Genomic DNA, 23,524 nt, shown 5'->3' with positions numbered 1-23,524 from the left:
ATATGCATTAGCAAATAGAGATGCACCAGTGCAGTTACTCCTGGTTTCACCAGCGTAAGGGAGAGGATTATGGCCACACAAGCCAGCTAGCCTGCCAGGACCATCTGTACACAAAGTGCAGTCAAAAGCACATGTAGATTACAGAATCTGGCCCTACACTGTCCTTTATATCTGCTCTCAAGTTAAGCAAAGCACATCGTCAAATATCAAAACAGCTGACCAAATGTAGGTGAAGATTTTTGAAGACAAACGGTAGCTAGGCATCTTCCTTGCACCGGAAGTCTGCCATTAGTGGCTTTGAAAAAATGTGTCTGAAACATGTATTTTTAAATAAATGGAACATGAGTGATCAGCTTCCACCAGCTGATCAAGCCAAGTCCTAGACTTGTTTTACTACAACTGGGTTTGGAACCTGGCTTTTAAAACACAGCTGTTTGGGCAGCAAAGACAGTGCCCAAAGGAACCTCCCCGCTGTGGGTGACTGGCCTGGCAAATCAGAAACCATATTGAAGAATCTATCCTGTTACGGTAGAAGGTGCTAATGGTTGGCACATTAGGGGTGGTTGACATAAGCACCCCGGATTAAACTCTCCATAAAAGAATTAAAGATGCCATGTGATAACTGCACCCACAGAGTCAGTAAGGGACCTGGGTATCATGTGGGTAAAAGTACTCTCCTTTCTCATGGGACCTTTCTCAGCTCCTTTCTCAGAGCTGCTGAGTAAAAGGAGGGTCCATGGCCAGGTCACCTTTTCCAGACCATGCAGTCTGAGGCAACACTTGAATTAGGGGTTTTCCAGGGTAAGGTTCAGGGGCTAAGGGAGGAAAAGAAACAGTGCCTTGTTAAGCAATTGGATTTGTCTGACTTTGAGAAGAGTCCTGGAGAAAGACACAGGCCCAAGGAAGCTGCTCCTTGGGGCTGGGAAGGCAGAGGCCTTACTTGGGGTTCCTGCCTGAATGCAGCCTGTTACAACCTCTGCTCAAGGAAACAGGACATGTGTTCATTTTGTAAATACACAAATTACACTAAGAATGTACTTTTTTCTGCTTCACTGATTCCAGCTCCAAACAGGAAAATGGCCTACAAGGCCTCAGAGGGAGGGCTCTGAGTTACTCCAGTGAATTTTCTCCCAGGTGTCTGGCTGATGGGTATCACTGACATGCTCAAGGTCTAATTAATCATCATATTTGGGGTCAGCGAGGAATTTTCCCCAAGGCCAGATTGGCAGAGACCCTGAGGGGGTTTTGCCTTCCTCAGCAGCATGGGGCACGTGTTACTGGCAGGTTTAAACCAGTGTAAATGGTGGGTTCTCTGTAACTTGAAGTCTTTAAATCATGACTTGAGGACTTCGGGAACTCAGCCAGAGTTTATCAGTCTATTACAGGAGTGAGTGGGTGAGGTTCTGTGGCCAGCAATATGAAGGAGGTCAGACTAGATGATCATGATGGTCCCTTCTCACCTTAAAGTCTATGAGTCTATGAGAATCCATTACCGTTCAGCAAAGGGGCAATAATCCTTTTTAAAATGTACCTTTATAAAAGGGTTTTGTTTTTGCTGGAGAAACAGCAAAAACAATGACAGTTAAAGCTAAAACAACATCAAGTTTGTAAAAATGAGAGCAACTTTCTTGCACTTCAGAAGAATTCATGTTAAGCTGGTGTATATCACTGCTTTGACACAGCATTTCCACTCCAAAAGCTCCAGATTCATGCCCAATTTTACTTGTGTATGTGTCCCTCCAACTTTTTCTCTGTCTCCCTTCCTCTGTTTCAAGCCTGAGATTTGTCACAAGTGTTTTAATATCATGCACCCACTCAGGCCTTATGGAGTTGTGCTAGGGTCTGAAAAATGACAGCGAGAGATCAGGGTTAAATGCAATTTCCTTTCCCTTCACCCATTTTCCACTATCTGTCTGCGTGGTGCTCAGGTTATTAATGGAACTGACATCACTGTACAACTGACTGAGCAGTAGCAGCAGCCAGATAACAAGGGAGAAGCTGACAGCAGCAGATCTAGCCTCACAGATAAGATATAAGCAAACATGCCATGGCTATTAGCTTCAGCTCGGGTCAAAGATGAACATTTCATATGGTTATTGAGCAGAAAACCCCAGTCTTCCTGAGGAGATTAACTGAGTTTGGGTTCTGAAAGATATTATTCTCTGGGGCCAAAGTAAAAGTTTATTGGAGGAAGAAGTGTTGGACTTGTAACTATGTATTGTCAATCCAACCGCAAGTGAAGATTTCTTTTTAGTCCCGGAAAAAAGTGTAGAATACTTTCAAACTGAAAAGAAAGTCTCTCCCACTAGTTTTATCTGCCAGTTGAATGTCATCCTTAACACTGTCATTTTCCAGATGAACACAGAAGGGTGTTAACTTCAGCGTCCTGGCAGAATTCCAGTCTGGGTTACTAAAGTGACCTTTCCAGATTCCCTTCCTCATTTCCAATGAATACTGTACTCTTCACTTCCCTCCTTTAACCCATCATGTAGTGCTCTTCTCTGCACACATTCATGAGCATAGTAGGAAAAGGATTAACCACTTTGTAAAGACAAGTCTGAGTTGAATGGCGGTATGTTTATTGTCCTCTAAAGCGGTAGGACAGTTCAGGAACACAGTTAAAACATGGTTCAGCCCCACTACATATTCCAGATCATATTTTAACTGTATCAGTAGACTAACCTTTTGCAGCCAGGTCCCCCAACGGACAATATAGATTGGCATCTTAGTCTTTAATGTCTACATCAGAGCACTGCCACAACCCAAGACTACGGAAATTTTAAAGTATTCCACTGAAGCAAAATCATCACTGAGGCTCAGTTTGCACTAAAGACAGGATAGATGGTTTTGTGATTAAAAGCACAAATCTGGAAGGGAAAAGACTGGGTTCAAAGGTTTCTAAAGGCACAAATAGGAGTTAGGCACCTAACTCCTAGTGAGTTCCATCTCTGCCTTTGAGCATTTCCCCCTCAGTTCCCAGGTCTTTCTGAAGTAAGGTGTCACTGAACAAGAGTAACCTGGCAGAGTCCATTAATGTTTCTAAAGTAGATTTAAGGTTTGTGAAGTGCTTTTAGACCTTTGGATTGAAGGTGCTATATAAACATAAAGGAAGGGGTGGGGTCTTTAGTTTTGGGACTCACTCCTATATATGGTCCGTCAAAGCCTGGTTTTGTTAACTTTTCAGACACCCTGAAATGTCTATCTTTTCCTTCTCTTTTCTCAAGGGTGCACTGAGGCTTGGGACTGGTTAATCTGCCAAAGTACTTTTGCATTATTTGGTTTATAACCTAAGGGATAAACACAAACAATTGGCTGGCGCTTATCGACATTTTTATTTCTAAAAGACAGACAGAAATGGAAAGCATTATTATTTAAATCATATTAGGCAAACAAGCTATAAACTAGTGCTAGGCAGGAAATGGTTTGCCTGTCTTGTGAAAATTTTCAAGATTTTTACATTTATTCCCATCCTGAATAAGGACAAAGTGTCAAAATCTCAAAAATATTCAGCAGCAGAACCCCCCCCCCCCAAAAAAGTTTTGGTTCAGATCAATCAAAATGTTGTCTGATCATTTCAAAGCATTTAATCTCAATTTTGACCATTTTCTAACAATTTTAAAAGATATAATTAGCTTACATTTCTATCTGAAAAGTCATTTTGGAATTAGAAAACCGGAACTTTTCATTTTGAAAATGTCAAAACAAATTTTGCTTTGACAATTTCAGGGGCGGGAGAGGGTTCCAAAAAAAATTTGAGTTAAAAAATTTGTCAAAGCCACCCTTTTCCCCATAAACAGTTCTGGTTTTGACAAATGGACATTTTTTGACAAAAGGGTTTTGGTGAAAACTTTGTGACCAGCTCTACTTTAAACATAGTTTAGAACAGTTATGGTTCCTGTCCAGTGACCAGGAATACCATATTTAAAGCATTTAAAACTGGTTCAGCTAAAATGGTTATGACTCTTATTCAGTAAAGTGCTAAAGTAGTCCAACTGACTTCAATGGGGTTGACTTCAATGAGAATACACAAGTGCTTAAGGCACATGCTTAAGTACATTTTTGAACTGGGGCCTTTGTTCCTATTATAGATTGTCCTAAATTACTCCAGGCACTGGTTTGTAAAGGCCATTGACCTGATCTGCACCACAGAGGTCAATGGGAATTTTGCGTCAGCTTATATTGCTTGATTCTGTTCCCAGTGAAGTCAATCAGACTTTTGCCATTGACTACACTGGGAACAGAATCAAGCAATATAAGCTGAGACTAAACTAAGAAAAATAGCAGAGAATTATGCGTATGTTTTTCTGTGACTCTGCCCTATCAGTCTTCAGACTGGGAGAGATAGGATTGGAAATAAATGTTGTAAATAGGACTTCCTTAGAGAAAAGTAAAACCAGCCAACAGTCAAATTCGGTAGGCAACAACATGACTTCAGAGTGACCTAGGGATTTGTGCTCTGTAACCTAGAAAGGTTAATTATGTTACAGAAAGGTCTTATTACAGAAGCACAAGATTTTTGGGCTTGTTATTTGTACTTAAAATTTAAAAAGTAGTCTTCATCTAGACAAATAAAATAACTTCATAAGAAGCAGTAAATTTTCATACTTTTAGAAAATATGTTTGTGTATATAGGTCTTGAATCTTACTGTCAAGCCCCAGATTAAACTCAAGTACAAGGTGCATTTTAGGGGAGGAAAACAAAGGAGTGAGCAAAAAATTAATTAATCCTGCCAGTGCCCAAGAAACATTATTATAGTTTACTTCTCACAATGATCATCTGCCAGTGAATTATCATTTTTGAAGAAGCAGCAATAAATTACGATTTTAAAAATTAGGTTCATCATTAACACGATTACAAAAGTCATGTTGATGTAGTTTCAATTTTGGATGCTCTTTTTTCTCTGCAGGTCTATCCTTAGGAAATGCAGCTGTCAGTATCATTAGGCTGATATAGTAGCCCGCTATCAACACTTTCATTGTCAGAAAAAGAAAAGGTCCTTTTTGCACATTTGTTAGCTTTCCCAACAGGCTGCAAGGTGACTCAGAGCTGGCCCAGCACAAGAGCTATTGAAGAGGTATCTCTCCGCATGACTAACATAATGCATACAGCACATGCCAAAGACACCCATTGAGCTGAACTCCTCTGAATAATTTAGCTATACTTAAAAAATGAAGGGAAAATGTAATGACCCTCACAAAATAGGGAGTTTAAAAAGTGAGAACAGGAAGTAAAATGGGTTTTAAAAAGAGAAAAATCAGAGGCCTCCATCTAAGACTCAGAGGATTGACAGGAACAGTATAAACAAATCCTTGATTACAGCCAAATAGAGTACAATAAAACAAGACTAACAGAAGAAAAAGGAAACAGAATATGAAAGCAACCTGGTGCCAGATACTAGACTCTGACTTAACTATGGTTTTTAGAAATACCATGAGCTCCATCCAGAGAATTAAGTGAGAATTGCATGTTAAAAAAAACAACACCCAAGCGTGTTAGGATCCATTTCTTTGGGTATTTCGTTTATTATTTTGGGGGGGGGGGGAGGAGGGAAAGGTAGGCTGCTTTCAGTAGAACTGGTTTCAATTCACACTTACAGCATAGGGGTTTAAAATGATTAGAATACATGATTTTGATTATGTGGTCTTATTCCAGAGAGAAAGAAACACACTTAAAACTCCAGAGTATTCCAGGAGGAAAGGTGAGATTCCTTGAGATACAGAGCACAAGGATGCTGAAGAAGTTTTCAGAAGGCCACATAAGCTAATACTTGCTAAAAAGGCCAATTTTCAAAACTTAGACTGAGCTGGCTGCTCTCCCAAAGCCAAACTACGGCACTGGTTCTATCATAGGGATCCACTCCAAAGCCTGCCTAAATCAATGGGAGTCTTTCCATCGACTTCAGTGAGGTTTGGTTCAGGCTTATAGAAGGTTGTTGTTCAGCTGACCCCTGGCACTATCAGCAATAAATATGTGGAAGCTACTATTGAGGCTATCCCTATCACAAGCAGGATCTGCAGTATCCTCTTTGAGGTGATCAATAAGCGTATCAAGCCATTTGCAATACAGTGGAGTCACCTAAATATAAAGACATATGAGCCCATCAAGATCATGTTAGAAGAAGAGAATTTTTTCAAGAACATTTTCAATGCACAAAACCAAAACATACAAACAAAAGGTCTTTTACCTCTTGCACAATAAAGTAATAAACCTGCTACAGACTCAACTGCCCATGGACTAAAAAGGGACTAAATACCAGGGAAACTGACCTACTGCAGTAGAACTGATAAACAGGAAAACAACAACCATTAACTCCTTTCATTCCAGCGTGGTTTGCTGACTCAAAAAAACCCCAGCTAAACAAACTATGTCTAGACAAAATGGGCTTTATGAAATACAGCCATTTCTGGGTAAAATGCTGGTGCTGTTTAACTACACACAGCAACTCTACACTATACGTCATCAGGAGATAATACGGCCAAGTGGATAGAACAGTGGATTTGAACTCATGAGAGTTTCCCAAGGTCAGATTGTAATCACACATAGTTGGATTTGTCCTCAAGTTAACAATCTTATTCTTATAAAAATGTCATGAGACACTTAATTACCACAAGCAGCCAGAGCAGTTATTTTACATGTCATTGGCACAATGCAGGCATAACTGGGTGACATTCTATGGGCTGTGTTATACGGAAGTAGGGTGACCAGATGTCCCGATTTTATAGGGACAGTCCCGATTTTTGGGTCTTTTTCTGATATAGGCTCCTATTACCCCCCACCCCCGTCCCGATTTTTCACATTTGCTGTCTAGTCACCCTATACAGAAGGTCAGACTAGATGATCTAGTTGTTCCTTCTGGCCTTTCATCTGAAACATGGTGTCTCCAGCAACACAGAACTCTCTGTTATAATGCTGGGCTTTGGCTCAGTACTGACCCGGAAGTCAGAGGGCTACCTAGGTATCCACAGCAATATACTTTATGCAGTTGTTCCTCATCTCAAGTACTGACCCAAACAACCTCTCAACTTGTGAGCTCTGACAGGATAACAGCAGCATTATGGACACAGGCAATGACAGATTGTGGACACATTTAGACAGATGCACTTTCTGTGTAACAAACCAGTAAATAAATACTGGTAAAGCCACCAAATTTTCTGTTTTATAAGTAAAAAGAGAAAAAAATGGTGAGCCCATCCTCTCCTCCTGTGAATTCACGCATTTTTAGGGTATGTCAACACTGTAAAAAAAAAAAAGAGAGAGAGAGAGAAAGAGATACCGACCCCTTGGCAGTGATTCTCAGAGTCTGGTTCAATTGACTTAGGCTCAGTGGGCTCATGCTATAGGTCTAAAAATAGCATTATAGACATTCAGGCTCGGGCTGGAGCCCAGGCTCTGAGAGCCCCCCTTGCTGGATTTCAAAGCCCAAGCTTCAGCCCAAGCCTAAACGTTCACATGCTATTTTTAGCCCCAGAGTGTGAGCCCAAGTCAGTTGACCCAAGCTCTGACACTTGCGGTCGTTTTTTGCAATGTAGACAAATCCAGATTGTTGCTCTGTGTGCTGCTCCCTGTTTTCTGAGATCACTTTCCATGTCTCATATAGTGTAAGTGAGAGATGGAGGGACCTGGTTCAGGAAGCTTTCGGTACCTTCTAACATCCAATTTACCCTCTGCACTATAATGTCACATAATGTTTAAGTTATCATGAAGGGAAGTGCCAGCCTTGAGAATGATGTGATATCATTGCATTTGGGGACTGCTGATTCACTGATTGCTCAACATCACCCTTGGAAGTACTGTTTTCAGGGGGTAGACTTCCAACAGTGACATCAGAGAAGATGCCAGACATAACATCTTCATATTCACATTGCTAAATTGGAGACTCTTCCTTCCAGGTACTGGACATCCTAAACAATCTAAACTTAAAAATATTTTATAGTAGTATTATTCATTTGTAGTAAGGTAGAACCTAGAAAGCCCATTCAAGGATCAAGGATCATTGTGGCAGGCACTGTATTGACAAATAATGAGGAAGACAGCTCCTTCCCCAGAGAGCTCTCAATCTCCATGTCAGTCAGGTGTAAGAAGTGGACAAAACAAACAGGGTGAACATGGGAGGAAATGAGGTAACAAAATTAACCGTGCAGTAGAAAAGTATAAGTTCAGGTTTCTCAGCATTAGAACATAAGAACGGCCATACTGGGTCAGACCAAAGGTCCATCTAGCCCCGTATCCTATAAGTTTGGACAAACAGATTGCCAATGTGCATTTCTAAAATAATAAACAATTAAATGGAACTTTAAACACAGCATTAAAACTAATGGCAAAGCTTCCATTGACTTCAACACAGCAGGATTTCACCTAGCATTTTAATTTTCCCACATCAACAGTTACCTTTTCATTAGCTTTCCTTTTTGTTCTTGCATCCATCCAGTCATTTTCCTTTTCCAAAATGTCGATAAAGGCCCAGCGAATCCCTTCAGTCAACTCCGCCATCTGCAAAACAAATTCTCCCCAATAAAGAGAGTCATGAGAAACTGACTGTGAGACTAACTGGGTATATGAATGACTTGTGGGATAAGACTACATCTCTCTCTCTGTTTATATGACACCCAAGTCTCCTTCCTTCCCCACATACCTTCCTCCCTCTCTCCCGCAACCCTGGGTTTTCTAGTCACAGAGTGCTTGCCTTCATTTTCATCTCTACCAGCTACACTACACAAGTTTCTGACTACTGTTCCCTCCACGACACAATAATGAAGAGTCATCATGAGAATGCCTTTCTTGTGCTCATGATGGACGTGCTGAGAGAACAGCAGAAGTCTTGTGAAATTCCTGACCATTTGTTTCCCAATCACATGCGTATAGTGCCCAGTATTCCTTCTGATTGACATTCATCCAAAAGAACCATATTTGGGCTGTTTGCATCCTTACCCAAACACACAGCAGAGCTCTATTATTTATCCAACTAGCTTCATTTGTGGACTTTTACTGTAATTTAAATAAGTACGGTTTATATGGCTGGTGGCAGCAGCTTGAACACCCAGCTGGGCCCAGTTTTCCTTGGTTTTGCACCTTGGATAGTAATTTATATTGGCACCACAATTCTGGTCTGGTAGCATGTTTCATCCACTTGGCACAGGTATAAAATGACTACACAAGGTGTCACGGAATTTCAAAAACAGGAATAGCAACACTTAGATACTAGGGGGAGAGACATTAGAGAATAGCCTAAAATGATACACCTCAAGCAACCCCATGGCATCTGATCCCGAGTGAAAGATTATTCTGCTGGTCTAAAGAGTGGAAATGTTATCCGTCTTATGTATTTGGCTGGGGGAGTTGAACAACAGAGGTGCTTGTAGTCAATTGCTTCTACTTGCATTGACAGGTGAGGCTGAAGACATAGGCAATTACTAAAGACACAACCATGGCAATAAAAAAGGGCTGAAGTTATTGGAGCTGGATTAGGCCTAAAAGTTGGAATAGCAAAAGACATTTAAAACTAATCTAAGGATTCAACCATATCACTATATAAAGTTTATCACCTGTGTTAAATTTAAAAATAAACAGAAATGTCAATTAACATGGACATGCAACATGTTAATCAGTAGAGATGGTATCTTTAAAATGTCCTTTTGGGAGTAGAGGGACCCTGAAAAACATTGTTCTCAGCTGAACAGCCATGAATGCATCAGACTCTCATTTTGAGCTTGTTGTGTGTCTCTCTAAAATGAAAGGAAAGCACTTGCCCTCTTTATTATTCAGTTTCCTCCCCTCTTTTTTTAATATCTCATTACTTTAGAGACAATATAGGACAACCAGAACAAAACATTAAATATGACCAAATCATCTCAGTAAACGACATCAAGGGACTAAAGTAACTTAAAGAATATTGATGGCAGAGCACTGACTCAATTAACTTAGTGCACTAATGAGGTGAACTCCTTGTGTTTGGAGGTTGCAAGTTCAAACTCAAGCTCTGCAATTGGACCCTGGTGTATATTTAGGTTTTATGCACCAGCTGTAGCAGTTGGGGGTGGGAGAAGAAACCTATTCATATTATCAGAGTTATTACTGAAATTGCTCAGGCATAGCTGTAAGAAACACTGCAGAGACTGTAGGTCAAAAACAATACTATATTTAGACACAGATAATATTTTTTTTCATAAAAGGAGGAGAGAGAAGGCATGCATGGCATGAGACATCATCAGTGACTAAAACCTGAAAACACCATACGATCCATAACTCCTGATTTTCTTATCATGGATAGCTACCTACTCTCCTTTAGCTAAGGAAAAAATGTTCTCGAAATCAGAATGGCTTTCCTAGTTTAAGAAAGGGGAAATGAATGGAAAAAGAGGAAGAGAAAAAATTATTAAGAATAGACTTGAAGAGCCACAGTTTTCAAGGTTTCAACCAGATTCAACATGACCTCCAATTTTGTTTCTGTGCTCACACTCAGGGCAGCTCTACTCTGGAAGCGCTACATCAGTGCAGCTGCACCACTGTACATCTGCTAAAAACTCTGTATGCCGGCTGGAGAGTGCTCTCCCATCGACATAATTACGCCACCTTCAGAAGAGGTGGAAGCTATGTCAGCGGGAAAGCGTCTCCCACCATCATAGCACCAGTGTGGACAGTGCTTAGGTCGCTGTAACTTGTGTCACTCGGAGGGCAGGGGGTGTGCCTTTTTCACACCCCTGAGCAACGTAGGTTAGATCAACTTAAGCAGTAGTATAGCCCTGCCCTCAGATAAACCTTTCTGGAGGTCATTACACTAGGTTTGTGAAACCCCTTGTTTTTTTTCCCTAACAAACTGTAATATAAACACCACTTTAGGAATTCAGTGAACGATCAAGGAGCTGAAAAAGTTGGATGTTGGAGTGGAAATTCTAGTTCAAAGACAAAGGCTTACAACAGTGACAAAGGGAATCAGACCATTATTGAAAATATAAGGAACAAAGACTTTGCCAAACCAAATCAAACCATTGGTCAATTTGGGCTACTGCCTTTGACAGCAGCCAACACCTGGTCCTATAGATGAAGCTGAAGAAACTTGTGATCGACTCAAGCCAATAAATTTAGATCAGGAGACTGGGCCTGATTCACAAATCACAAATCCTGAGTTTCGATCTTTAGATATGAGCTTCCCCAAAATTTGGGACAGAGATCAGTTATGGATTCCCTATGCTTGCTCAAACTTCTGGGTAGGATATTCAGAATGCATATAGACAACTGTGCAATGCTGCACTTGCAGAGAGGAGATCCTTCTTGACCCTCACAGCTGAGAAGTCTTGGATCAGATCCTCAAGGTGTTCTACAGTTCCAATGATGATGGCAGTTGGCACCTGCTGATGAACCTTATATCCTGCACTACAAGAATTATCCTTATCTTAGTAGTCATAACTACAAGTGTTATTCATGGTGAAAAAAATTATCTGGATACATTTTTAAATCCAACTACATATTTGTCTCAAAGGCCTGAACTGGCAATGAATGCACCAACTGAATTTAGCTGGAGGGAAAGGAGGGATTTCCTTTTCTTTGTTCTGTTTTTTCCCTCCCATCCATTTCACTGAATAAGTGAAATTTTTAAAATCATTGCATGTGGAAAGTCTCTCTTTAAAGCTAATTTCAACTTCAAAATTATTCTGCTGGGAGAAATAAACTAATTAAAAGTTTTCAGATAGAGACTGAGGAGGACTTACCATTTCTCTCTTGTCTTCTTGAAAATGGACATCCACAAACATCCTGCCAAGGACATAAGGGAGTGCTCCTTCTATAAAGTTTACACATTTATCCCACTGAGGCAGTAAAGATGTAGTTCCCTGGATTACCTGTTGGCATTGCACAATAAACCATCAGAACATGCCATTTGAGAAAAACCATGGAAATAACTCAGTATCCTCATGGTAAATTCTGAAAAGTAACAGGCACACATAAATAGTAAAATGATTCTGCTGTTATATATGTTAGGTTATGTCTGCATTTTCGTTGTCTTCAAAAAGGATTTACACCAGCTGAGGATCTGCCTCCTTAATGTCTAATTATCCATTTAATGAGCAGGATGCAGCATTCTGCACCAACTTCAAAATCATCCAACTCCTTTGATCAATCCCATTCCTCTGAACCAGACCTGCCAGTAGGATTGCAAAGGATTGGGGTAGGAACTACTGTAGGTGGAAGGTCATCAGTCTGAATGCCTTCATGGGCATTCCTGGGAGGGCAGTAATATCAGTGTGAGAAAGAGCGCCGGCACGAGTGGAGGCGATCAATGAGTATGTGAATGAAGTAGAAAAGTGAGAGTGTAGCAAGGCACCGCTGAGTGAGGGGAGTGGGGCAAATGTGCGTGACAGTATAGAGGGGCATGAATGTGGGAGGTAGGATAGGGCACTGGAACCTTTGTAGAAATGGGGAGGCCAAGGCCAAAGTGGCTGCTCTTTCTCCCTCCATGGCTGGCTGCTCCAGCAATGGACCTCCAGCAATGGTCCCCCAGCAATTCCCAGTGGGCAAAGGTGTAATTGCAGCACCTCCCTGGCAGAATCTATTATTCTGCGGGTGGTGGGGGGGTGGGGAATCTGCAGGGACATGAATTCTCTGCTTGTTTCTTTTGTTAAAAAGTGGGGGGCGTGGCCCCTTGTTCCCTCAGTTCTGGCACCAGTGGCCCTAGTGCCTGAGAGAGAGCAGGAGGTGCCGTGTGCAATTGTGAGAGAGACATGCATAGTTGGATGTAGAGTGAAAGTCCAGGGTAAGAAAGAGGGAATGAAAGACAACAGACACAGTAGCAAGACAAGAATATACAGAATGAGTAGAAGGAAGAGGCTAGATGCAAAAAGCATCAGAAAAATAAGAGTGAGGCGAAACGTACTGAAAAAATAGAGGAAAAGTGATAATATATATAATAGAAGGAACGAAAGATTGGAGTAAAAGAACAAAAAAAAAGAAGAAAAAAGCCATGGAGATAAAGTTAACCTTTCATTGAATAATTTGTAATGGCAAAAAGTTTAAATATTGCAGAGTCAATGTTTGACATATGCATATCTTTTGACTAGCCATTTTATTATACCACAACTCCCTTCAATGTACCAAACACGATTTTGTTTGTGGATTGGGCATTAGGCTATAGGAGGAGGAAAAACTTTGAGGATGAGGAGAGTTAGCAGGCGGTCAGATCCCAGTGGGACAAAAAATTTCACGGGTGGTGTTGCGGGAGGAGGTATCTTGGCTGAGAGAAAGTGTCAGCATGTAGGCTAGTTAAAATCTATTGATTGCCTCCACCACTTTGTACCCGCCAGCCTTGCTCTGCTCCCATGGGCAGTGGATCTCATAGGCGGGGGTGGGGGGGTGGCTGAGCCTGCATGCTGTCCACCCGGCATGGCCCTGCCCGCATGCTGTCCACCCGGCACTCCAGGGCTCGGGCTGGGGGCTCTGGGGCCGCTTGAGCTGGCCGGTGGCTATGGTGGGAGTGCTCTGGGCTCCGGCAGGGGAGTGAGGTGTATGGAGAGGGAGAGGGGTGGGCCTTGGGCAGAAGGGGAGGAGCCGAGTGCTAGCCTCCCCCAAGGCCTGCTCCCCAATTTGTTATCGGGAAAGGAAGAAATGCCTGTAGTCACTCAGGGCTGGTCTACACTGAAGGTGTAAAGTCGACCTAAGTTACACTACTTCAGTTATGTAAATTACGTAAATGAAGTCGACGTAGCTTAGGTTGACTTACCGCTATGCCTACACCATGCTGTATTGATGGGATATGCTCTCCCACCAACTTACCTTACTCTTCTCTGGGAGGTGGAGCACAGAAGTCGACGGGAGAGCACTCTGCTATCAACACTGCATCGATCACAGCAGTACTGATTTAGCCATAAGTATAGGCAAGCCCTTAATGGAGCCCCTTTCCAGTCAATTAAACAGCAATGTTGATGGACTCTGAAGGGATTTGTGTTCATCTTTTATCAGCCCAAAACATACTGGCATGTGAAAATGGCCATCAAGGAAGGAGGAAGGTGCAAAATGGAGGAAAACAGGGATCCTCAAGATTTTAATGGTTTCGAACACACGTTCAGGGATTTTTTTTTTTGGCAAATGAAATCTTTGTTTCCTCTGATGCCTTGTCTCATCATGTAAACGTCACTTGATAATTCCCCCAATGAAATGGAAAGAATATGTAAAGTTTAAACTTACTATAAAGTAACCACACATCCAGAGAGTCTGTGGCTTACAGGGCTAGTTATGGGACACGGGGTTCTCCAGCTTTAAGTCACTGGTTTGAATCTAGCTTTGGTAGGTAATACGGTGTAGCTGAGGCCAAGCCTGGCCTGCTATGAGTCCTACTAGCATTACAATGGCTAGTGTAGAAAAATGGCTGATACTATAAACAAAGCAATTTCTCAGCAGTGATGTCTGGTTTTACAGCCTATGAAAATGACCTTCCACTTTTAATTAATTGTGTGATTTTCCCTCCCCTTCCTTTGCAAAGTACAAACCATTTTCATTTTAAACCTCTTGATGCCAAGATTCATATTCTTCAGGGCTGAAACCCATTGCCAGGCAGGGGCATGCTGCCCACTCAGGGGCCTGTCTGTACTGAGGGTTCCATTTGGGATCTTAATATCCTGCCAGACTGGTTATAGGTCAGCACTCTATTGTACTTGGCCACCAAGAAGTGCCTCATAAAAAGATGTACTAATAAACATGTAGCTGGGATTGGACAGCCAGTTGCTCACATTTTTTCAGAAAGAAAATGCTTTTCTAACACCACCTGTTTGAATGTGATGTAACATTAGTCTGCAGCTTTTGCCTTTTTCACAAAACAATGCATTTGATGGTGCTTTTTTTTTTGGCCAACTCTAAGAATGTTCAAATGTTACTTATCAAATGGGAAACTCTTAGGTCACTCCATGTGCCCATGCAGGAAGTTTAGAGCAGAGCTGAGCATATAATGGCTTTTTCGGTGTAGGGGCCAAACAAAACAACATGGTAATAATTCTGGTTTGAGTAGATTCCAAACCATAAGGGACAACTGTGATCATCTAGTCTGACTTTCTGTATAGCACAGGCCATAAAACTCTCCCCCCCCACCCCCAATTTCCTACAGTGTATCTTTGTTGGTTCAACTCAAACCAGAATTATTACCATGTTTTTTGTAATATCGTTTTTGTAATGTAGTTTTAATGTAACTATTTGATATTATTAAAATCCATTCACATTTGTTTTATATGAATGGAAATATTAGTCAACAATTTATTCACCAAGGGGGTTTTCTGGTGTGAGTAAAGCTGATCAAATTACAATTCTGTATAAACCATGCAATGAAACCGGATCAGGGCGCACTACTTTTTTGCAACTGCTTTTAATGCAAGTGATGTGCATTCTATTTATTATGTTGTGTTGTAGGGGGGGAGTCTCTGTACAGTAGGGCACTACAGATTTCAGTAGGGGCTTTTTCACTGATTTACTGGGCTTTGGATCAAGCACCAGGTGACTATGATAATACAATGCACAGTATGTCATCCTCTGGATTTTTACACAATCTCCAATTGCTCACAAACTTAATAAATTGATGAACTTACTTTGTTCTATTTCTGAGGAATCTCAGGGCATTGAATTTTAAGCAGACCCCAAACATTCACACAACATAACTGAAGAAGATATAGGGGAAATTATGCATATCTCTCACTTGATTTTTTTTCTTCTATACTTAGTTACCAAAGTCCTGCACTTAATTAAACATGTATTGGATGGAGTCCAAAGACGTGTCATCAGACTCATGCTCTGTTACTTAATATCTTACTTCCAGAAAGGAGAGTATACAACTACATAGATATGGACCTTTGAAAGAAAAGAAGGGAGGACTGGAAGTAAATGAACAGAACACACATATCCTGGAATCAGAGATATGGTATTAATCTTTTACTCTGAGCTCTAGCATTTTCTCTCACTACTGCAGTGATATGCATTTTTTACTGGATCTGGTAAGAATTACATGTGTTTGTACATGCACAAGAGATTTGTATGATTTTTGACCTATTACACACACAAAAACTACATTAGAAGAACATTAAAATGCTCCAGAGTCAAGCATTTAAAAGTTAAGAAATGCCAGAATGAAGGTTGCCTGTGAAACAGTAGTAGGCTGTCATCCTCTACACTCCTGAGTCCTCACATGAATTCTTATTCCCATTCTCCTTGTGCATCCAATCTCCCTCCCTGATCTCAGTGTTTCTCCCCAGCCAAATGGCTCCCAGTTCTTCCCATTTTCCTGACTGGCTCCTAATCCCAGCCTCTACCTCAGCTACCAGTCCCAGGCTCCTGTCCTCACCATGGCTTCCAGGCTCCTTGCCAACCCAGCAGGGGGATCATTGATGAGCACAGTGCTGTCAGTTCCTGTGCCCAGACCCACCATGGTCTGGAGCAGTAATTACAGGGCAAGTCCTTCTGAACACCTATGCTGAAGCATGCTCAGTTGTTCTGTGGGGATGCACCTGAGCAGTCTGATCACACATAGGAGCTATGTGAAGAGGGATCATGCTCAGTTGCTTTGTGGGGATGGTGCATGTGCAGTCCGGTCAGCACTAGAAGCTGAGAGAGGCTTGACCATGCTCAGTGAAGGTAGAATCTTTAGAGATTTTAGCTGGTCAAAGTCTACTCAGCACATACCTATAACTTGATCGGATTTGGACATACAGTATGTTTATGGGGATGGCAAAAGACATATCCCTGACACAAAGACCACCTCTGTTGCCAAATTTTGAGTCCCTGCTCCAAAGCGTGAGAGAGAACTAGAGCTGTTTAAAAAATTGCCGGAAGTTTTTTAATATGGGATAAGCAGCCCATTGGGATAAGCAATATGGGATAAGCAACTCAATGCACAGTGGAAGTCAAAAAAGTGAACAGAATGTTAGGAATCATCAAGAAAGGAATAGATAATAAGACAGAAAGTATCATATTGCCGCTATATAAATCCATGGTACGCCCACATCTTGAATACTGCGTGCAGATGTGGTCGCCCCATCTCAAAAAAGATATATTGGAATTGGAAAAGGTTCAGAAAAAGGCAACAAAAATGATTAGGGGTATAGAACGGCTTCCTTATGCGGAGAGATTAATAAGCCTGGGACTTTTCAGCTTGGAAAAGAGGCGACTGGGGGGGATATGATAGAGGTCTATAAAATCATGAGTGGTATAGAGAGAGTAAATAAGGAAGTGTTATTTACTCCTCCTCATAATACAAGAACAAGGGGCCACCAAATGAAATTAATAGATAGCAGGTTTAAAACAAACACAAGAAAGTATTTTTTCACACAACGCACTGTCAACCTCTGGAACTCCTTGCCAGAGGGTGTTGTGAAGGCCAATACTATAACGGGGTTTGAAAGGGAGCTAGATAGATACATGGAAGATAGGTCCATCAATGGCTATTAGCCAAGATGGGCAGGAATGGTGTCCTTAACCTCTGCTTGCAGAAGCTGGGATTGGGTGACAGGGCATGGATCACTTGATGATAACCTGTCTGTTCATTCCCTTTGGGACACCTGCTATTCGCCACTGTCAGAGGACAGGATACTGGGCTTGATGGATGTTTGGTCTGACCCAGTATGGCCATTCTTATGTTCTCATTTCCCCCCTAGCCTCTCTCTTACAGATGACTGAAATATTTTGGAAGAAATTCAGCCTAAGATAGACACCCAGAATGTAAAATTCATTCCAAACTATTTGGGGAAGGTTATAAGCAACTGAAAACAGGGTCTTTTAATTGGAAGCATCAGGCAACAAAGATAATAGATGTCTATGATGGTCTATACTATTATGTTCACCACTTTTACAAGACTATGATAAATTTTGCACAAATTATGCCTTGTGAGGTATCATTTGAAATGTCATAATCTGCTGAACATTATTGTCCTGATAAGATATGTGTATCAATATTGTATGTGAAGTTATAAGATTCTACCATGTATTATTGCTGTAACATGCTCCAAGTTTAAGAAAACCAGGCCCAAATCAGTTTCTCAGAAGCAAAGGACAGACCAACACCCAAACCAGGAGTTAAAAGTCTATTGAATGTGTAAGCAGCCATTCTCCAGCAACTGTAAGGTGTAAACAAGAAATTTGCATTTAATCACAATGGGCTGTGTATCACCATGACTCATCAAGGATGTTTATAGCACAAAAAACTGAATTATAAAAAGGGAGGGAAAATGCCTGACTTCACTCCTCCTCAAATCTCTCTGCTCATGACATCAGTGAATACCTGAAGGAGACTGAACTAAGAGGAGGGGCCCCAGGCTGGAAGGAGACCTAGCTGGTGAAATTTACTGCAACGTATGGTGAGAAAAACCTTCATTTTGAATTTTGTTCATTTGTTAAATTAGCTATTAGTTTGCATTTTACTCTTTTGTAACCAATCCGTGTTCTTATGCATCATTATTTGTAATCACTGAAAATCTCTCTTTTGTAGTTAATACTCTTATCTTATTGTTTTATCTTAACCTGTGTGTTAGGTTAAAGTGTGTGGGGAAACTCCATTTGGGATAACAGGGCTGGTGCATTATCATTTTCCTTTGATGAAATGATGGACTTTCTATGAGCTTGTACTGTTCAGAAGGATATTGAGCAGTTCAAGTCACAAATTTCTGGAAGACAAGGCTAGGACTAGGAATTTGTGGGTGTGTACCTGTATGTAATTCAGGAGTGACTGGTCAGAGCACTCATGTATTTAGTTGGGAGTGAATTTTCATGCTGAAGTCTACGTGAACAGGTCAGGAGTGGATGTTCTGAGAGCAAAGCAGTGTAAAAGGCACCCCAGGCTAAAGAGTTAAGGAGACACCACCTTTAAACAGTTCAGATTGTACCCTGGAGAATGCCACAATGTCACTATCAGTCTCACCTATCATAAAAATTGAAAAATTTTAAACTTACCCGAGAAAATTCCAGCCACCTATACTGAAAACGTCGGCTGAGGTTAAATATTCTTGAATAAACCATCCTCCATACCAGATAGTTGGCAATAGTTCTGTTAAATCAGACATACGTATTTATCAAACATTTAATTCCCTGTGATGTACAACAAAGCACTTGTGGAATCAATATTTGAATGGCTTTCTGAAAGAGCAGTTTGAACGGAATGAGAGAAATTTCACCTTTAAAATTAATGATGAGCTATGACCAAATTGATAAAGTCCTATTACACAGAAGAAATTGCATGAAAACTGCCATTTACTGCCTGATTTCATGATAGGAACCATCTTCTGGAGAATGCTTATAACACATTAGTAACCTGATGTATACAGTTCATAGTTGTACTCTTTTACAATGCAATTTTCATTTAGGTACTCTTTACACAAATCATAAGTGCTATGCAGTGACAGTAATTACTTTACTGCTCTGTACAGAAACTACACGGTATCTCATAATTTTTGACTTGTAAATCAAAGTGCAGGTTCTCTCTCTTTACTAGTAAGACCTACAAATAATGATCATGAAACTAAAATAATGGATAATTAGCTACCATATATAGTCATTACATGGTATTAACTAGGGTGACCAGACGTCCTGATATTAGGGGCTTTGTCTTATATAGGAAAATATGCTACGCCCCCCAACCCCAACCCCTCACCCCCGGAAAAAAAAGTGTCCTAATTTTTCGCATTTGCTGTCTGGTCACCCTTGTATTAGCACCTTTCATCTGAAAATATCAATGTGCTTTACAAGCATTTCTTCATTAGCACACTGAGAATTACTGTAGGCAAATATTAATATCCCCACTTTGCATACGGATAAACTGAAACACAGAGAGGTTAAGCTCCCAGATACTAGAGGGACTGAAAAATAGATAGGAGCGAGTTGTCCAATCCTCCCAGGAGACCCAACTCCTGTTCCCCTTCTCTAAACATTAAACAACACACTCTCAAGTCCACTGTGTGTGGTTACTGTGATAGGGGTAACTAGCACCTTCTGTTTGAGACATATGTGCACTGTAAAACACAAGGTAAGAAATTTAGATTTCACCTTCTCAAAAATACTAAAGTATTCTACAGTAATGGCCTAAACACTCTGGTACAGTCATACACAGGTGTGAATCATAGTAACTCTCTTATTCACTAAAGATTTTGCCCCTGATCACATACACTTGGAGTGTATTTAGCAAACATCATGATTAAGAAAAGGGGAACAGGATAATTTGGGAAGCATTTATGACTGAAGATAAAGTAACGAGCTCTATTATATGATCAGACAGATTGCACCACTTCTATATTGAAAACTGAAGGAGGTAGGTTGGAATAAGGAAAACTCTAAAGGTTCCCTTGTGAATATTTCCCCATAGCATCCTATGAGGCATAGGAAAGATTTGCCTTCCTGGGGCAAGGGCTGTGGAGCCCACTCAAACCTCAAACCACTCAAACCTCAAACCCAGGAGACCTGAAAGAGGCCAAAGCCGTCCACAAGGAATCCCTTTACCTCAGCACTGACACTGGATGCCCTGTAGCCATGAGGTTCCCCAACAGTGGCTATCCTCACATACAAGCTTCCTCTTCCAGGAAAGATCCATATGGTCAGAGCAGGGATAATAAGAACTTGCCCTGACTTCACTCTCAGCCTGACCACTACTTTCTCCCAAGCTTCCCCTTTTCCCATCTTCTCTCACTGTGGAAAGACCTTCAAGGGCCTGAAGGGAGAGGGACAGTGCCATGGCAACATCCAAGTCTCCTGCCACATGGGGGGAGCAGGGGGTGATATCCCATGCATGGAGGTAACCCTTCACTAGGATCTATGTGGCAATCATCTGTCCTCCTGTACGTAAATATCCATGTAATCATATAACATATTGTGTCTGTTGGATGTTTTTTCAGTGATTAGAAATATACATGTCTAATACATAGTGTTATCAAGAAGATTAGCTTGCATGAGCTCAGGTTACAAGACTTGGAAGAGTTCTTTTTGTCGTGATTCAATTAATTGAATCAGAGACATTAAAAATACAGGATCAATAATGATACCAGAAAGTAGCAGGTGTTTCCCAAAAAATGTTTGGTCAATGTAGGGTTTCCTTAAGCAATGACAAACTGAAGTATGCTGTAAGTGCCTACTCAGTAAAATTTCTGCCAGTGAGCTAATTTCCACAAGCCTCACATCTATCAGTTTCAAAGCGCTTCACGGGGCTGCGTCCATGCTCCTGCAATAACTATTAAGGCCCTGCATCTTATTAGAATCTAGAAAAGTATTTACAGGATTCTTGTGGATTAAAATGATAAAAGGCTTAATTTTTGTTGAAATTCTTATAAGGAGAAAACCCCATTTAGAAAGACCCCTACCATAAGGCAATTACCTTTTACAATTTAACACTTAAAAGCCACAGAAATTTAATTCTCCTTTGTGTGCAGTTCTTGCTCCACCTTGGGTGGTGTTTATCCTTGATTATGGGTTAGGAAATCTGTTCTGAGCTAAAAAAAAAAAAAAAGGGTGGGGAATGTAATTAGTGATGGATGAACTTCATAAATGGGCCTGATCCAAAGCCCATTGATATCAATGGAAGTAGTTCCATCTATTTCAGTGGCTTTTTTATCAAGTCAGCAATATGGAGGTGAGACTCAGTTTAGATAAATACACAAAGATTATCCAAATCTTATTTGAAACTGGATCTGCAAAATTGGGCTGGACACCTTTCAAGAATGGGTTATTTGATGAGATCTCTGGTGCTTCCTTTTTGAACTAGTATTTGAATCCCCTGCCACGCAAAAATATAAAGCAATTAAAAAGGTTTCATTTCAAACTCTGGATGAGGATTGGTTATTCTGTTTTCAAGAGCGTGGGAAAGAGCAGGGTTCATATTTTATCTGAACCTGTTTACCAATCCTTGGCTTCTATTCTTTGTTTCTTCGGCCAAGTACACAAAGTACAAAAAGAATAAAGATAGAAGGGGCTAATTTCACCACTTTGGTTTAAAACAATAGTACTTTTCACTTATGTGTTGCCATTCACCTAAGGCTCTCAGAATGCTTTACAAATTATTTAATCTGCACAATGCCAGTGTGAAGGAGGCAACTGTTATGCCAAGTTTAACAATGGTGAAACTGAGGCACAGAAAATGTGAGCTATTTGCCTTGCTTCCCATACTGAGATGTAGTGCTGGAATTGAACACACAAGTCCCAGACCCAAGTTCTATGTAACTAAAGTTCTTGTTATTGTAATCCTGGGGAAGATTACATTTTGCCCTATTTTGACTGCCAAATGATTGCTACAGCTGGAAAGTTTAGGATGATTATTTCTTAACAAAGTGGTCTGTTAGTTTGTGGTATAGTCTCCCAAAGGAAGTGGTAGAAACCTCGTTTCTTGGGACATTTAGAACTAGACCAAGCATTTGTGATAACACTGTAAGGAACAATAATGCCTTGGCAGTGAATAAAGTGAATAAAGACCTACATAAAATGCTAGAATTTTGTGACATCATGCTAGCATTTTTATCAATATTTATTGGTAGACAGATTTAATTTAAGATATAATTTTAGATTTAATATGAGCTCAACAAATATATCCACGTTTTCCAACTAATGGACTTCCTTGAGAGGCATACGCGGTGCATGCATTTTTGCATTCCTAATTGAATTGTGGAACCAAATTCTGAGCACTCCTAAACCTCTCTCTACCATCCTCCAGCAGGGGCATATCCACAATTAATTTTGCAGGAGCATCCTGAAGTTCAAAGAGAATACTAGTCTTCAAGTTTTCTAAAAGTTTATTCAATTATATTCTATGGAGAAGTGAGTGTTAGTTATTTGTCTTTTGCCAGACCAGTAGGACAAGCAACAGGAAAGTAGTTCTTCAGTTTGAGTTCTGTTAGGGTTATAATCATTGTTACTGTAACAGTTACAAAGATTTGTATTTGGGATACAAATCCTTTTATTGCTCTCAGGTTATACATGGGACTGTTCTTCTCTCAATGTACACAAATTCTCCTTAACAAAAGTGAAACGGGCCTTGAGAAAAGAACAGATTCCTTATATAACAGATGTAAGTTAATATCTAAGATTCCTAGGACATATCATACAATATCTTGATTAAATTCGCTGGAGTTACTGTGAATTGATTAGAGCTGCGTGAATAATGGCCTGTGAAAAACTCATGCAGTGAATTTAGCTCCTATTCAGGTTTGTGTGTTGTCTTCAATCAGTCTGCAATTTTAATGAATTTGTTCACTATTCAAAAGGGTCCAGTGAATGCTCTGAGGAAACAGTTTTCAATTGCTTACAAAAAATTCTCTGTGAATACTTCATTGAATAATCCATACCTGGGGTTCAATATTCAACTTGAGTGATTTGTCACTTAATTCGCATGATATTGTTTCTGTTCTCAGAATGGATGACCTAACCTTTAAGCTGCTTCTTCCTCTATCTGAAACAAATTTCATTTACTTAGACTGTTTTCAGAGTAGGAGCCGTGTTAGTCTGTATTCGCAAAAAGAAAAGGAGTACTTGTGGCACCTTAGAGACTAACAAATTTATTTGAGCATAGGCTTTCGTGAGCTACAGCTCACT

The 23,524-nt window shown here is 40.6% G+C and overlaps 1 protein-coding gene across 1 annotated transcript in view; it reads right to left on the bottom strand.

Moving 5' to 3' along the window:
- The window catches only part of PHEX (phosphate regulating endopeptidase X-linked), a 141,089-nt gene that overhangs the window by 61,614 nt on the left and 55,951 nt on the right, over positions 1 to 23,524 (bottom strand). Inside the window, exons 10-12 of the mRNA XM_073328113.1 lie at positions 18,911 to 19,004; positions 11,707 to 11,835; positions 8,390 to 8,491 (exon numbers count right to left, since the gene is read on the bottom strand). Of these exons, the coding sequence (XP_073184214.1) occupies positions 8,390 to 8,491; positions 11,707 to 11,835; positions 18,911 to 19,004 (325 nt within the window). The remainder of the gene's footprint in view (positions 1 to 8,389; positions 8,492 to 11,706; positions 11,836 to 18,910; positions 19,005 to 23,524) is intronic.

Source organism: Lepidochelys kempii, chromosome 1 (assembly GCF_965140265.1).
Source record: "Lepidochelys kempii isolate rLepKem1 chromosome 1, rLepKem1.hap2, whole genome shotgun sequence".
In the NCBI taxonomy this organism is placed as follows: domain Eukaryota; kingdom Metazoa; phylum Chordata; order Testudines; family Cheloniidae; genus Lepidochelys; species Lepidochelys kempii.
The sequence above is the reverse complement of the archived record's forward strand: the minus strand, read 5'-3'. Positions and strand labels throughout refer to the sequence as shown.